This window comes from Stylophora pistillata, chromosome 12, assembly GCF_964205215.1.
Source record: "Stylophora pistillata chromosome 12, jaStyPist1.2, whole genome shotgun sequence".
In the NCBI taxonomy this organism is placed as follows: domain Eukaryota; kingdom Metazoa; phylum Cnidaria; class Anthozoa; order Scleractinia; family Pocilloporidae; genus Stylophora; species Stylophora pistillata.
The window spans coordinates 3,813,569-3,827,031 of NC_142530.1; the positions used below are offsets into that span (position 1 = coordinate 3,813,569).

The window sequence follows — 13,463 nt, forward strand, 5'->3', positions numbered from 1 at the left end:
AGTTGTCTCCCAAAGCTTGGAGAGTTTCAAAGTCACAGAGATGTATTTAGCATATTTTTTTGGATCACATTTTGTTCCTGGGCAACCGAGCTCGATATGCATTTGCCGTACTCGATTACCATTCCTGCTCGATGAGCAAACCACGTTTTATAATCGAGCTCGATAACTACAAGTCGAGCTCGATTACTAATCGAGTACGATTGCTAATCGAGCTCCATAACTTATCGAGCTCGATAACTTATCGAGCTCGATAACTAATCGAGCTCGATAACTAATGGAGCTCGAATTTTTGTCGAGCGCGGTTAGAGTAATAACGAGAAAGACTGGGAACGAGTCAAACACTGATTGAGGAGGACGATGGCGGGTAGTGGTGTCTTTGCAAGAACCTTGATCATTGGGTGAGTACTTCGTACGTTTTTAAGTTTCAGCGATAGAATTCAAAGGGAAGGTATAAAAGAAGTGGGAGCAAATATATTGGAAACAGAAGTTTTCTCAAAGCATGAAAACCCCGGGTCAGGTGTAGTCATTTCGGGTAAAGAAGGATACACTTCAGTCTACACTTGATTAAAACTTCGCTCGAATGGGACTTACCACAGACAAGAACTTTAGTAATCCTTATTTTATTTTAAAACGTAAAAATTTGATGGTGAACTACGCAGGGGAATACTTGTATCCCTTATTTTCACTTAAGTTCTTCACTTGATTTCGATAGAAGAAATTAAAGGTCTCATCTTTACGTTCACTATAAAACTATGTACACTTTTTTAAACTCAAATAAAGCAACCTATGGTTTATAGCGAGATTTTTTAAACCATTCCATCACCTTGCAACGCAATTCCTTTCCTTTTTACTTAAGTAGCCAAAAGTAGCAACCTTTTAAAGCAAACTTGTGTCTCGAAAACCTCGACCTGGAGGTAACACTTCTGAGCACAGTGATATGGCTACTTAACTATGTTTTTCAAACTCTCATTCACAATAAGAGAAAAAATAATAAAATAACCCGGCTGAATATTTAGGCTTGCAGCTTAGAAAATTACTTAAGTGCTTGTAAATATGAGGATTTTTGTCTCTCACTGGCTGTTCCTTTGGCCTTAGCTAGTGGAAAAATGTTGAGTTGTCTTACTATTAAATGTAACCTTGGTTACATCCAGCCCATCTACACTGACAACTAACAAGGGATTCTGAGGCATCCGAAATTTGATTTATAGGGCTTAAGAGGCTTTCTCTTTTATTTCCACTCAGTCAATTTCGCCTGAAACTCTTTCAACAGAAATATTATACTTAGGAAAGAACTAAATTAGATCTGGTTTGATTCGAAATAGTTTTCTGACTGCATTGGGGGCCATAATTATTTAGGGACTTTTGCAAGATCTTGAAAATTGAATTATAGGCATATTTGTAACATTGTTAAATATTTGATTTGCATAGTTCAGCTACGAAATTCATATCAGATTGCTTAAAAACCTTTCTAGTTTGCAAAGAAAGTTTGAATTACCCTCTCAATATAATTATTTGAAATGGCAAACTTAAGCATATTCTGGCCCCTATAAATCAGGCAAAATTATTTTTGACACAAAACTGACCGAGTGGAAATAAGGGAGACAACCTCTTAAGTATTTTTTTTCCTTTGGAAGAAATGGAGATGATCCTTTAGTCAAGGTGTTAGCAGAAATCCTTACAGCCTTATTATTAAGATTCTGGACTCAATGAACATACGGCCTAATTATAACAGAGGCATGGTATAGTGGATCTTTACTGAACTGAATGAACACAACTTTATAGGGAATCACTATCTTAAAAAGCTAAGGCTATGATTAATCCTTTGACTCCTATGAGTGACTAGCATCTAACTTCTCCTTACAATGTCACCCCTGAATTACACATTCAGGTCACAAAAATGAAGGAAATGTCATCACCAACTAAACACACTCTAGATTGTTAAAACTAATTTTTGTTGTTAACACTTTGGAAATGTATTAAGACAGGTATTGAGAATATCCCCTCCTGATATTAGGGTTTAAAGGGTTAACAGTACACTTTCTGAATGAATGCAGTCATTGTTGTATTGTAGCCTTAACATGTTGTGTTCATTCAACTTTGGTATGACTTGTATCAACCCTCTACACTCTAGCATTAGTATGCACATTCTCCATACTGTTCTCTACACATTTCCTAAGGTGCTGACAAGGAGAGTTTGTTTATTTATCAAGAGCTTCTCCAGTTAATGATCATTTCCTCAAACCTTCATGGCCTTGTGTGTGATTGAAGGTTGATATTGTATGGAGAAATTAGATCCAAGTCCCTTTAAAGGTTTAAGTAGGCGATTTTAAGTTATTGGGACAGTGGAACCTCGATTTAATGAACCTCTATACAACGAAGTTGTTGGTATAATGAACTGATACTTCAGTTCCAGCCTGGCTAAAGTTACAGTAATAGGAATGCTGTAGAACCTCTATAATTATAACGAACCCTCCATATAAGTAAGCAATTTCCCCAGTCCCTTGACACTTCATTAAATCGAGCTTCCACTGTACATGTTATCTATTTCTATTTACTACTTGAAAGGAAAAGTTGAAGAAAAAAGTTGTGTTCCTTTACACATAACCAGTATTGTAAACAAGAAAAAACCCTAATATTGTAATAGAATATCATTTGCACTTGTATACTTATGGTTAGGTGAGGTACACATGAAATGAATTTAGTAGTAATTTGGGATCTGCCTTTGTCTTGGTATGATCAAGTTTACTGGTATTACTGATCATGAGGGATGTAACACAATTTATTTTTAGTGTTTGGGATCTTCCCTCTTTCTCTTTCCCTTTCGATCCTTGTGAGATCTTTTTTCCTTTCTCTTTTTTTTAACCTGCCTGGCTCCATCTTTTGTTTCCATGTAACATAGAGGGAAAAGTGAGAGATTAGTTGAATGTTGTAATGTGCTCACTAGAATAAAGGCAAAAATGAGGGTTGTTCATGTTTTACATACCATCAACTGATGATAAAAATAACAAGCTAAGGGGCTTGTTGGAGATATTTTGGGATGTACCCCCCAATCAAATTCACAACCATTATAATTTTTTTTGTTCATTTACTGGAAGAAACAGGTGCCTCACTGTGCTTCACCATGGCACAAACACTGCACAAGCAAGTTTGATAAAGAAGAGTTTTGAATATAAATATGAAGTTGGTGGTGTTAACATTGGTCATGCTTATTCTATTTACTATTTTGTTTACCTTTCATTGTCTCTGAGAGTTCCTCTTCGTCTGAGGGGTAGTTTCCCTTGAATGACACCTGTAATGAAACAAAGGCAGAGGGTGATATGCCACTCATCCCATGAGTGGCATACCACCCTTGTGTAGGTGCTGCTGGGAAGTATTATCCAGAGAATTTAAATTATTCACTGGCCCATTTCTGAAAACTGTCATACAATTTGGACCCCTTAGGGTTGAGAAGGGGGGGAGGGGTGGGGTTGGAGGTGAGTTTATATAAAAATAATGGATTTAAGGGGGAACCATCTCCCTGAATGAAATGTTGGAAGGAGGGAGGTCACACTAAATATGTTAGTAATTGTATAGTTTTGTATTTAAATGAAAACTACATTTTAAAAATAAACAAAAAGTTCATACATGACCGTTTCCATTCCAACAATTTCCAAAGTATCTCAGTAATTGTAGAGGTTACATGATTTTACACTATTTCGACAAATCTAAATGTTCAAAAATAAACAAGAAGTATATATATGAGTGTTTCCATCCAAAAAATTTTCAAAGTAATTCTTATTAATTGTAGAATTTACATGATTTCATACTATTTAGATGCATCTACATGTTCAGAAACAAACAAAAAGTGTATAAACATGATTCTGCTTATGTAATTATATCTCCTCTGCATTTGCATGACTTTTCATCCCAACACTTTTTAAAGTATCTTAGCAATTATAGATTTTACATGGATTTTATACCATTTAGATAACACTACATGTACTACATGCATTTGTCTTAATAATTCTTCTGCATTTATAATTATGACTGTTTCCATCACAACAGATTTCAAAATCAGGGTACTCTTATTAAGAGACATTTTATCGCGTTAGTCGTCTGCAATATCTCTTCGCTCATCTTTAGCATTGTCAAGCTCTTCCTTGTCACCATGCATCTGCGAGAGTCGCTTTTGTACTTCTCATCCATGCCATACTCTTCAGGATACATGAAGCAGTACGCTTAATCTCTGACTTCTAGCTTGAGTTTCATGGTAGTTCTACTCTCGTGGCATTACTAAAGTGGTGGCTTTGCAAGAGCTGTGCGAGGTATGTCGTATCTTGACTTGATCTCTGACTTCTTGATTGAGGTTTTTGGTAGTTCTGCTTTCTTGGCATAAGTGAAATGGTATCTTCACAAGAGCTGTGTCAGGTATGCTGCATCTTTGCCAAACAGCTAGCAAAACACTCTCAACGTCTACACTCTTTTAGGGACATGGTCTCTTTGCAGACATCTTGAATATGCCTCCCTAACTTTCGCTTCTCTCTCTAAGTGCCTTCATCTTGTGTTGCATTTAACATCTTGAGCTCGACACACTGCATCTGCTCTCCTAGAAGTCAGCAAATTGTTCTCCTTGCTTCAGGGTAAGCCAATGTTACTAGAAAAGCAAGGGATCGTGAAGGCAACATGTGTGGTTGATAACCTCCAGCATATCAAGGTGATGCAGCTCGATAAGAAGAAAAGAGGAGAGCAGGCAAAGGATAAAAAAAAAGAAACCACCACAAAAACACAGGAAAGACTCTTCCTGATTATTCTGGGAAAGATTGGTTTGAAGAATGTAAACAACTTTTTTCGCAAGAGAGGATAAAGTGCCTCAAGCACCATGGACTTTGACTAACATATCAACAGCATTAAGAACTACACAGTGGATGTTTTGCAAGGTATTGACTTTTCCAACTGAATCCTGAAGGCTGTGGTTCAGTAATGCTGCAAACACAACTGAAAGAAAGAGATCTAACTTGTAGGCAATCCTTGCAAGACAGTGAAAACCCCAACTTAGCTAAAGTTAAGTAGAGCAAAGTGAAAGCCATGCAAGTGGTAACAATGAGAACGACAATGATTCCATCAACTCTGGAGAGGAAGATAACTCTACAAATGATGTCCTTCTTGCTTTTATCAATAACTAGAGAACAAGTTGAAAGGCCAGCAGCAACACACCCAGGAAGTTTCAAAAGGAAGACCATAAGAAATTGAGTCATAAATCATTTCATTCTTAACACTTTTAATCATGGAAAACAGGGAAGAAATGTCATAATTAACAAACCTAGATGGCTTTTCGATTGAACATGTGTAGAATGAGCTATGACCATCATTATAATAACAAGAAATGAAAATAGTATAGTGCACTATAAAGTACATGACCGGGGGGGAGTCATCAGAAAAAAGTATATATATATATATATATATATATATATAAATTTATTTTTAAGGAATGATCATGGCAAAGAATGACACTTATCATGAAGTATCCTGTTAAGGGTTATCATTAGCCACAAATTAAAAACATCAGGTTAGAGTTAAGGTTAGGGGACACTTCATAACAGTGATTTTGGGGTGAGGAGAAGAGTAAGGGAATACCTCACAATGCACAGTGCTTACTGTCTGGCTGAATTATAAAATAAAAGAATAATTTAAAAATAGATAGGAAGAGCCTGGTCAAAGTAGCTTCAGCTGGATGGGGGGGGGGGGGGGGGGGAAGGGTTATGGAGGGAGAATAATTAAAGGATACTAGGTCGCATTGGACACAGCTAAGGAATAGCTGGTCAACAGTGGCCCTGGAGGGATCACGAAGGGGTATGATCTAAGGATACCAGGTCGCAACCGGACACGGCTCACGGAGAGCTGGTCAACGGCGGCTCTGGGGAGATTACCAAGGGGTATGATCTAAGGATACCAGGTTGTAACCGGACACGGCTCACGGAGAGCTGGTCAACGGCGGCCCTGGGGGGATTACCAAGGGGTATGATCTAAGGATACCAGGTCGCAACCGGACACGGCTCACGGAGAGCTGGTCAACGGCGCCCCTGGGGGGATTACCAAGGGTTATGATCTAAGGATACCAGGTGGTAACCGGACACGGCTCACGGAGAGCTGGTCAACGGCGGCCCTGGGGGATTACAAAGGGGTATGATCTAAGGATACCAGATCGCAACCGGACACGGTTCATGGAGAGCTGGTCAACAGCGGCCCTGGGGGGATTACCAAGGGATATGATCTAAGGATACCAGGTCGTAACCGGACACGGCTCACGGAGAGCTGGTCAACGGTGGCCCTGGGGGGATTACCAAGGGGTATGATCTAAGGATACCAGGTAGTAACCGGACACGGCTCACGGAGAGCTGGTCAACGGCGGCCCTGGGGGATTATGAAGGGGTATGATCTAAGGATACCAGGTCGCAACCGGACACGGCTCACGGAGAGCTGGTCAACGGCGGCCCTGGGGGGATTACCAAGGGATATGATCTAAGAATACCAGGTCCTAACCGGACACGGCTCACGGAGAGCTGGTCAACGGCAGCCCTGGGGGGGTTACCAAGGGGTATGGTCTAAGGATACCAAGTCGCAACCGGACACGGCTCACGGAGAGCTGGTCAACGGCGGTCCTTGGGGGATTATGAAGGGTTATGATCTAAGGATACCAGGTCGCAACCGGACACGGCTCACGGAGAGCTGGTCAACGGCGGCCCTAGGGGGATTACGAAGGGTTATGGTCTAAGGATACCAGGTCGCAACCGGACACGGCTCACGGAGAGCTGGTCAACGGCGGTCCTGGGGGGATTACGAAGGGTTATGATCTAAGGATACCAGGTCGCAACCGGACACGGCTCACGGAGAGCTGGTCAACGGCGGCCCTAGGGGGATTACGAAGGGGTATGATCTAAGGATACCAGGTCGTAACCGGACACGGCTCACGGAGAGCTGGTCAACGGCGGCCCTGGGGGGATTACCAAGGGGTATGATCTAAGCATACCAGGTCGCAACCGGACACGGCTCACGGAGAGCTGGTCAACGGCGGTCCTGGGGGGATTACGAAGGGTTATGATCTAAGGACACCAGGTCGCAACCGGACACGGCTCACGGAGAGCTGGTCAACGGCGGCCCTGGGGGGATTACCAAGGGGTATGATCTAAGGATACCAGGTCGCAACCGGACACGGCTCACGGAGAGCTGGTCAACGGCGCCCCTGGGGGGATTACCAAGGGGTATGATCTAAGGACACCAGGTCGCAACCGGACACGGCTCACGGAGAGCTGGTCAACGGCGGCCCTGGGGGGATTACCAAGGGGTATGATCTAAGGATACCAGGTCGCAACCGGACACGGCTCACGGAGAGCTGGTCAACGGCGGCCCTGGGGGGATTACCAAGGGGTATGATCTAAGGATACCAGGTCGTAACCGGACACGGCTCACGGAGAGCTGGTCAACGGCAGCCCTGGGGGGATTATGAAGGGGAATAATCTAGAAATGTCATGTCATAGGAGTCCTGGCTTACAAGTCACCTGGGGCATTTATGAAGGGAAATAATCTAAGGATACCAGATCGATGTTAATATGCTAATATAAGTGCAGTTCCAAATAAAAACAGAGTTCGATCATCATTTAATACAAACTTGACATTCTATCTGAAATTGAGAATGAAACCCCTATTTTCTAGTAAATGACTTTTGCACCTACCAGTGACAGCTCCGAGGTAGTCATCTCCTCAGTATTCTGAAAATTTGATAAAGAATTTAAAATTAGACCATTATGATGAAAGGTCACACTTAAAATAACTTATTATGCTACCCTAGCCCATGCTGTTCTTTGGTATTTAATGATTTTAGAGAATTAAGAGTTAATTCATTTTCAGAACTAAATGTGGATTGAATGGGAATGCGTTATTTCAAGACAATGAAAAAACTAAAGTGGGTTCTGATTGAAACATACCCTCTCTAAAAGGTCCAGGACTTCGTCCCCTTGTAGACAATCGGAGTGCCTCACCACTTCCCTTCTTCTCTGTAGCGTGAAGTGGAGTGGTACTTCAACGAGCGAACCAATCCAGTCATAGACTTCCTATTTATTGTTTTCATATCATCAAAAAAGAAAACATACATCACTTACTATCACCAACATCATCATGTATCATGTAGTATATATTACATTATATCCTTACCTGGAAAAAGGCATTCTTTTCAAAGGCCCTGGAAAACTTTTTTCCATTGCCAATACGGATGAAAATGGTTGTTCCACCACCATTAGTTGGTGGTGCTGTCATCCTCGCCCTGCGTAGAGCCCTTATTTTCTATAAAGACAAACATTATTATGACGGATATTATTATGACAGATAAGGCATATCACAGTGTACACAATCATAAAATAAACATACATGGGTAGGTATATTTAAATGGAAAATCACTGTATACACTTGACACAACTTTAGATTATGAATTAGTTGAGTTAAATAATCAGAGTACACTTCATTCTTAATTTGTTCAAACCTCTTGTGGACCTAAACTTAAGATTAGAGAGAATGCTGGACACGGTGCACACAATTATTATAAAACAAACATGCCTGCATAGGTATACTGAAATGGAAAATCACTGTATACTCTTTACATACCATGACATTAGATTATTAATTAGTGTAGATGACTTATGGGAGTACATTTCATTCTTAATTTTTCCAAACCTTACATGTATCAGAACTTAAGATCAGAGAGAAAGCAGATGATAACTTACAGAGGTTTTATTCTGACTGTTTACAGTTATTGTATTGTTGGAGCAGGTTCCTTGAGAGCTGCTAGCAGTGTTACTGTTACTGCTAGGGCTGGACTGTATTGCCTGTTTTAAAAATTGAAGTGTTCTAATGGGTATGTTAGGGAGTAAAATTAAAATAGCACTATTTGGTAAGTGTTTCCTTTGTGATGACTGATGTAAGTACATTTCATTCTTCATTTTTCCAAACCTTACATGTACTTAAACTTAAGAGTAAAGAGAAAGCAGATGATAACTTACAGAGGTTTTATCTTGATTTTTGACAATATTGTTAGAGCTGGTTCCCTGGGAGCTGCTGGCAGTGTAGGTGTTACTGCTGGGGCTGGACTGTATTGCCTGTTTTAAAAGTTAAAGTATTTTAGTGGGTATGTTAGGGAGTAAAATTAAAATAGCACAATTTGGTAAGTGTTTCCTTTGAGATCACTGATGTGAGTACATTTCATTCTTCCTTTTTCCAACGCTTACATATACTTAAACTTAAGAGTAGAGAGAAAGCAGATGATAACTTACAGAGGTTTTATCTTGATTGTTGACAATATTGTTAGAGCTGGTTCCCTGGGAGCTACTGGCAGTGTTGGTGTTACTGCTGGGGCTGGACTGTAATGCCTGTTTAAAAAAAGAAATTGTTCTGAGGGGTATAATAGGTGTTACAATTAAATCCTTTGAGATAACTAATGGGAGTACATTTCTGATTGTTTACAGTATTGTTGGAGCTGGTTCCCTGGGAGCTGCTAGCAGTGTTGGTGTTATTACTGGGGCTGGACTGTAATGCCTGTTTTTACATTTAAAGTTTTCTAATGGATATAACAGGGAGTAAAATTAAAATAACGTGATTTTGTAAGTGTATTCTTTTGAATTGAATTCAAAACTGGGGGGGTCTTGTGTACCTGGTACTGTAGCTCTTGACTTTTTCTTTGTTTCCGCCAGTCATCCAACTTTTTCTTGTTGAGAGAAGAACCTGTACATGTCAGTACCTTTCATTCTCATGTTTTAGATTTTATAATCTTTTTAATTTTGAATACATAAATAGCTGAAAGTTTGCATTCCATACCATTCATCCCTCATTGCAGAACATAGAGCCTGTGCTCTGCCAATGGAATCTTGAAGGCCCACACGATCCAAGTTTGCTTCTGGTAAGGTACAAGGTACAAAACATGTTAGTGTTAAAAAGATTAATAGATCGAAGCTATTCTTGTTGTAGGGATGATTATTAAAGACCTTGCAGAGATTCCTTCAGAGGAAATTTTTTTTTGTGTTTGTTGAACATGGAAGTTAGAAAAAAATATGTTTTTGAGACATGTACATGTCCCTTTTTTGTTTGTTGGGTTTTTTTGCAGGGGGGGTATCATAAACAATCTATGGATAATCAGAGTACTGGTGAAGCAAAGAGAAGAGCTTGCAAATTATTCTACCCCAGTCACGACCTTAATGACAAATGATACACTTTTAAAAATGAAAGGTGTCATTCACATTACCACAAAATAGATTTCGAATTTCAAAATTATCACGCTTACCCTCAAAGATTTCCACGCACTGTGGCATGTTTCTGCTATGGCAAGGGGCCAGAACAAATACCACAATGCCAGGGCTTTGTGAAATACCATATTTTACTCTGACTGCAATGAAAAGTACAATCACTCTTGTGCTTATAATAACATCCACAAAATCACCCTAATATTCATGTTAATATCAAAAAGAACAACAGTCATGATAACTATGATAATTATAATTATTACTTTAATGCTAGAAAAAAAAAAGCTGATTAAAATTAATACTTAGGTGTATTTGCTTTTGCATTCTTAACCAAAGATTAGGTTTAGCTACCTTTCTGGGCTTCATGGCTGCTGTCCTTTGCAATCCAGAAGTAAATATCTGGGCTGTTTGCCACAGTGTGGAGCATGCTTGAAAAAGTAAATACAGAGAAGGTTAATAAATATCAAATACACTTAAGTTAAACAAAATGTGGAGACAGAGTAGGCAGAGAAAAATCAATAAAAAAATAAAAGCAAATGATGAGTGAACTAACCTAACCAGTCTTCTCTTGCTAACAAGAGGACAGCTGAAGGGCAAAAGCACAGCCACCATTATGCAACCATCCTCTGATCCTTGCCATGTGAACTAAGATAAAAAGAAACAGTACAGTAAGATATGTTCATGAACATGACTGTACTATTTGAATTGTTCACAGCTATTTTCCCACAGTTGGTGGTCAAAAGAAAAAACAGGTTCTATTTGACAGACTTGTTTGTAGCTCCTGGTTTTTTTTTAAACCTGCAAATTAGTTTCTTTTTCCCTGCCGATCAAAGGGTAGGATATGAGTGATGATCTCATCCTATGTGGGCTTTTTCTACATACTGCTAAACAAGCTAATTACCTCTTCAAAAGAGTGGATAAGAAATGAAATGGCTGTGCTTTGCCCTCTTTCCTCTAAAAGATTAAAGCATTGCAGCACCTCATTGGTCCTGCTATGAACAGCTTCACCTATAAGAAATGGGGAATTATGAGGAGAGTTTCCATGATGTTCACTTAATAAAGGATATTTTATATACCAGGATAAAAAATTGTAAAAAAAAATTATTAAAATGTTTAAATCAAATGTTTTCGGCTGTTTGCCATCTGATGATGCCATCTGATGATGGCATACAGCTGAAAACGTTTGGTTTAAACATTTTAATAATTTTTCCATAATCTTTTAGCCTTGTATATATAATATCCATGAGGAGAGTGATTGTAGTAAATGTGTATGAATGTATTCGGTTGGATTAGACATTGTGTATACCTGTGCTTTTGGTGCTCAGTTTGTTGTTTAATGCACTATCTGAGGTAAACTCATTGCAAATATACCTGTTATCACTCCCGATATCGAATAATCATCAGTGACATAGCCATCTATAGAGACAAAATAATATAATTAATACAGGTATACTTGTTCATTGATAAAGAATAATGTAGATGACAGTTTATATACTTATTAAACTAAATGATTGGGGCATTATGCTTGCAAGGATGTGATCTCCCAAAGTACAGACACACAGATGCATTGGCTTTGTTAAAAATGGTTCTTGTAATCTTTCTCTGAGCAGATGCATGGGAAAAAAGGAAGTTAGCATGGTACAGGCATTAATGGAAATTGATTTCCATTTATTTCAGTAAGACATCAAGGTGAGCTTACAGAGTCTAGCCTCTTCTGAGTAAACTATCACTTCTGCAAAAAAAAAAAATAAAGAAATAAATAAAAGATAGGAAGTACTTTGATGTAAAAGATGATAATCCCACAAATCATTACTTCCTTTACCTCAGTGTAGGATAATACAGACTAGTCACCAATTTTCGTATGTAGTTATCCCTATGTAAGTCCATTATTTATGAGTCCATTGAAGCACTTAATACCATATTTGTCCATATCCTTTCTTGAGTGATGTGTGACTCAGATTGGTAGGGTTTTTTCCAATAAATTTATATATGTCTAACTGGAACTGGAACTGGAACGAATACCTGTAGCTGTGGGTTACTACATAACATAATGCTTCAGAAGTCTATAGTTTTAACTTACTTGAACATCCTTTTACTCACCATTAGTGTCATCTTCTGAGTCAGATGATACAATGGATGGTCCCATATTGTGGCCTAACAGAGGAAAAGGTGCAGACATCAAGATCAGGTCTATGGCAGAATTGTGAAAGGTCTTTAAATTAACTAAAGGTTACTTTTCACTTTCAGAGGTGTTGTTCAGGAAAATACTTGTATTCAGAGTAGTTTCACATAAATCCTTGCAAGCTGTACATCAGAAGAAAGCTTAATAACAGCTTCTTCTGAAAGTGTTACGAGCCTGCAAGGGGCGAAGTGATTAAGTGTTCTCCTATTGAATTTATTGGGTATCTTCATTAAGATCAATTGAAACTGTAATTGCACCAACTCACCGCCTTGGTTTGAATCGGACTCATCTGACAAGTCTGAGATCTCATCTGTTGAGTAACATTAGACTTAAATTGTAATCATCCTATACACACCCATATACACATTTAGAACACCAATGCAGAAAGCGAATAAAAAAAATAAGACAAACGTGCAGTTATACCTGATGTCAGTCCTCTTGCACTGGCAGTTGCCATTGCTGTGAGATATCGTCGCGTAGAAGCTATGATGTCAAAAGCAATTTAGATTACACTTAAAATTCAGAATTAAATTAGAACTTGTCATACTTCTTCGATTTTCATCTAGGCACTTTCAATTGGCAGGATGAGATGTACCCACTGAAAATAACATAACTAGTCAGTAAATTGAATTACAAAGGGAAAGACAAACTCCAAGCTGTTGGTAGTATAAGCAGATACCTTTCAACTCAGACTTGTAATTATTGATATTTTCAAATTTTTGTGAAGGATCTGAAAAGCTTAATTAATTTCAAATATTGACAAAACTTTTTTCCAGTTACCTCCATCAACTGGCAAAGGCATCAGATCCAGTGGAGTGGATGTGGAGGGTTGTGCAAGTGGCAGTGTAGATACAAGGCTGCTTGAAGATGGGGACAGTAAAGTGGCCTGTGATGATGTAGATGTTAAGGCGGCAGTGGATAGAGATGTGGATGGTAAAGTGACTGTGGATGATGGAGATGTTGAAGTAGCTGTAGATGTTGGTGGTAAAGTGACTGCAGATGGTGGAGATGTTGAAGTA

At 39.0% G+C, this 13,463-nt stretch overlaps 2 protein-coding genes and 2 long non-coding RNA genes across 5 annotated transcripts; 1 reads left to right on the forward strand and 3 right to left on the reverse strand.

Moving 5' to 3' along the window:
* Positions 1 to 60: 60 nt before the first annotated feature.
* Positions 61 to 13,358, forward strand: LOC148718443 (uncharacterized). Of its 2 annotated transcripts, XR_015994253.1 has the most exons (4): positions 61 to 398; positions 11,873 to 11,951; positions 12,369 to 12,472; positions 13,221 to 13,358. It is a non-coding gene; the product is annotated as an uncharacterized LOC148718443 (long non-coding RNA). The 2 variants fall into 2 exon arrangements; XR_015994252.1 differs by lacking the exon at positions 61 to 398 and having other exon boundaries at positions 11,677 to 11,951.
* Positions 2,330 to 9,726, reverse strand: LOC148718444 (uncharacterized). Its single transcript, XM_088741786.1, has 8 exons — positions 9,677 to 9,726; positions 9,300 to 9,395; positions 9,030 to 9,125; positions 8,188 to 8,316; positions 7,962 to 8,087; positions 7,710 to 7,745; positions 3,232 to 3,289; positions 2,330 to 2,877 (listed from the first exon to the last, which is right to left on the reverse strand). Exons 4-8 carry the CDS (start codon positions 8,287 to 8,289, stop codon positions 2,786 to 2,788), a joined length of 414 nt encoding a protein of 137 aa, XP_088597912.1. The 5' UTR covers positions 8,290 to 8,316; positions 9,030 to 9,125; positions 9,300 to 9,395; positions 9,677 to 9,726; the 3' UTR covers positions 2,330 to 2,785.
* On the reverse strand, positions 9,742 to 11,298 carry LOC148718445 (uncharacterized). The gene is made up of 5 exons (XM_088741787.1): positions 11,164 to 11,298; positions 10,816 to 10,907; positions 10,614 to 10,690; positions 10,304 to 10,405; positions 9,742 to 9,919 (listed from the first exon to the last, which is right to left on the reverse strand). Exons 2-5 carry the CDS (start codon positions 10,872 to 10,874, stop codon positions 9,798 to 9,800), a joined length of 360 nt encoding a protein of 119 aa, XP_088597913.1. The 5' UTR covers positions 10,875 to 10,907; positions 11,164 to 11,298; the 3' UTR covers positions 9,742 to 9,797.
* LOC148718446 (uncharacterized) lies at positions 12,472 to 13,225 on the reverse strand. The gene is made up of 2 exons (XR_015994247.1): positions 12,868 to 13,225; positions 12,472 to 12,754 (listed from the first exon to the last, which is right to left on the reverse strand). It is a non-coding gene; the product is annotated as an uncharacterized LOC148718446 (long non-coding RNA).
* Positions 13,359 to 13,463: the final 105 nt, after the last annotated feature.

Bases quoted from the DNA above. Each gene is read 5' to 3' on its own strand.
- LOC148718444 (XM_088741786.1), bottom strand. From the start codon at position 8,289: ATGACAGCACCACCAACTAATGGTGGTGGAACAACCATTTTCATCCGT. The intron at 7,746-7,961 runs GTATGTTTCAAT...TCAAATTTTCAG, and splicing joins TCCTGGACCTTTTAGAGAGG to AATACTGAGGAGATGACTAC. The intron at 3,290-7,709 runs GTAGGTGCAAAA...GTTTCATTACAG, and splicing joins CTACCTCGGAGCTGTCACTG to GTGTCATTCAAGGGAAACTA.
- LOC148718445 (XM_088741787.1), bottom strand. From the start codon at position 10,874: ATGGTGGCTGTGCTTTTGCCCTTCAGCTGTCCTCTTGTTAGCAAGAGA. The intron at 10,406-10,613 runs GTAGCTAAACCT...TTTTCATTGCAG, and splicing joins CAGCCATGAAGCCCAGAAAG to TCAGAGTAAAATATGGTATT. The intron at 9,920-10,303 runs GTAAGCGTGATA...GTACCTTACCAG, and splicing joins GTGCGTGGAAATCTTTGAGG to AAGCAAACTTGGATCGTGTG.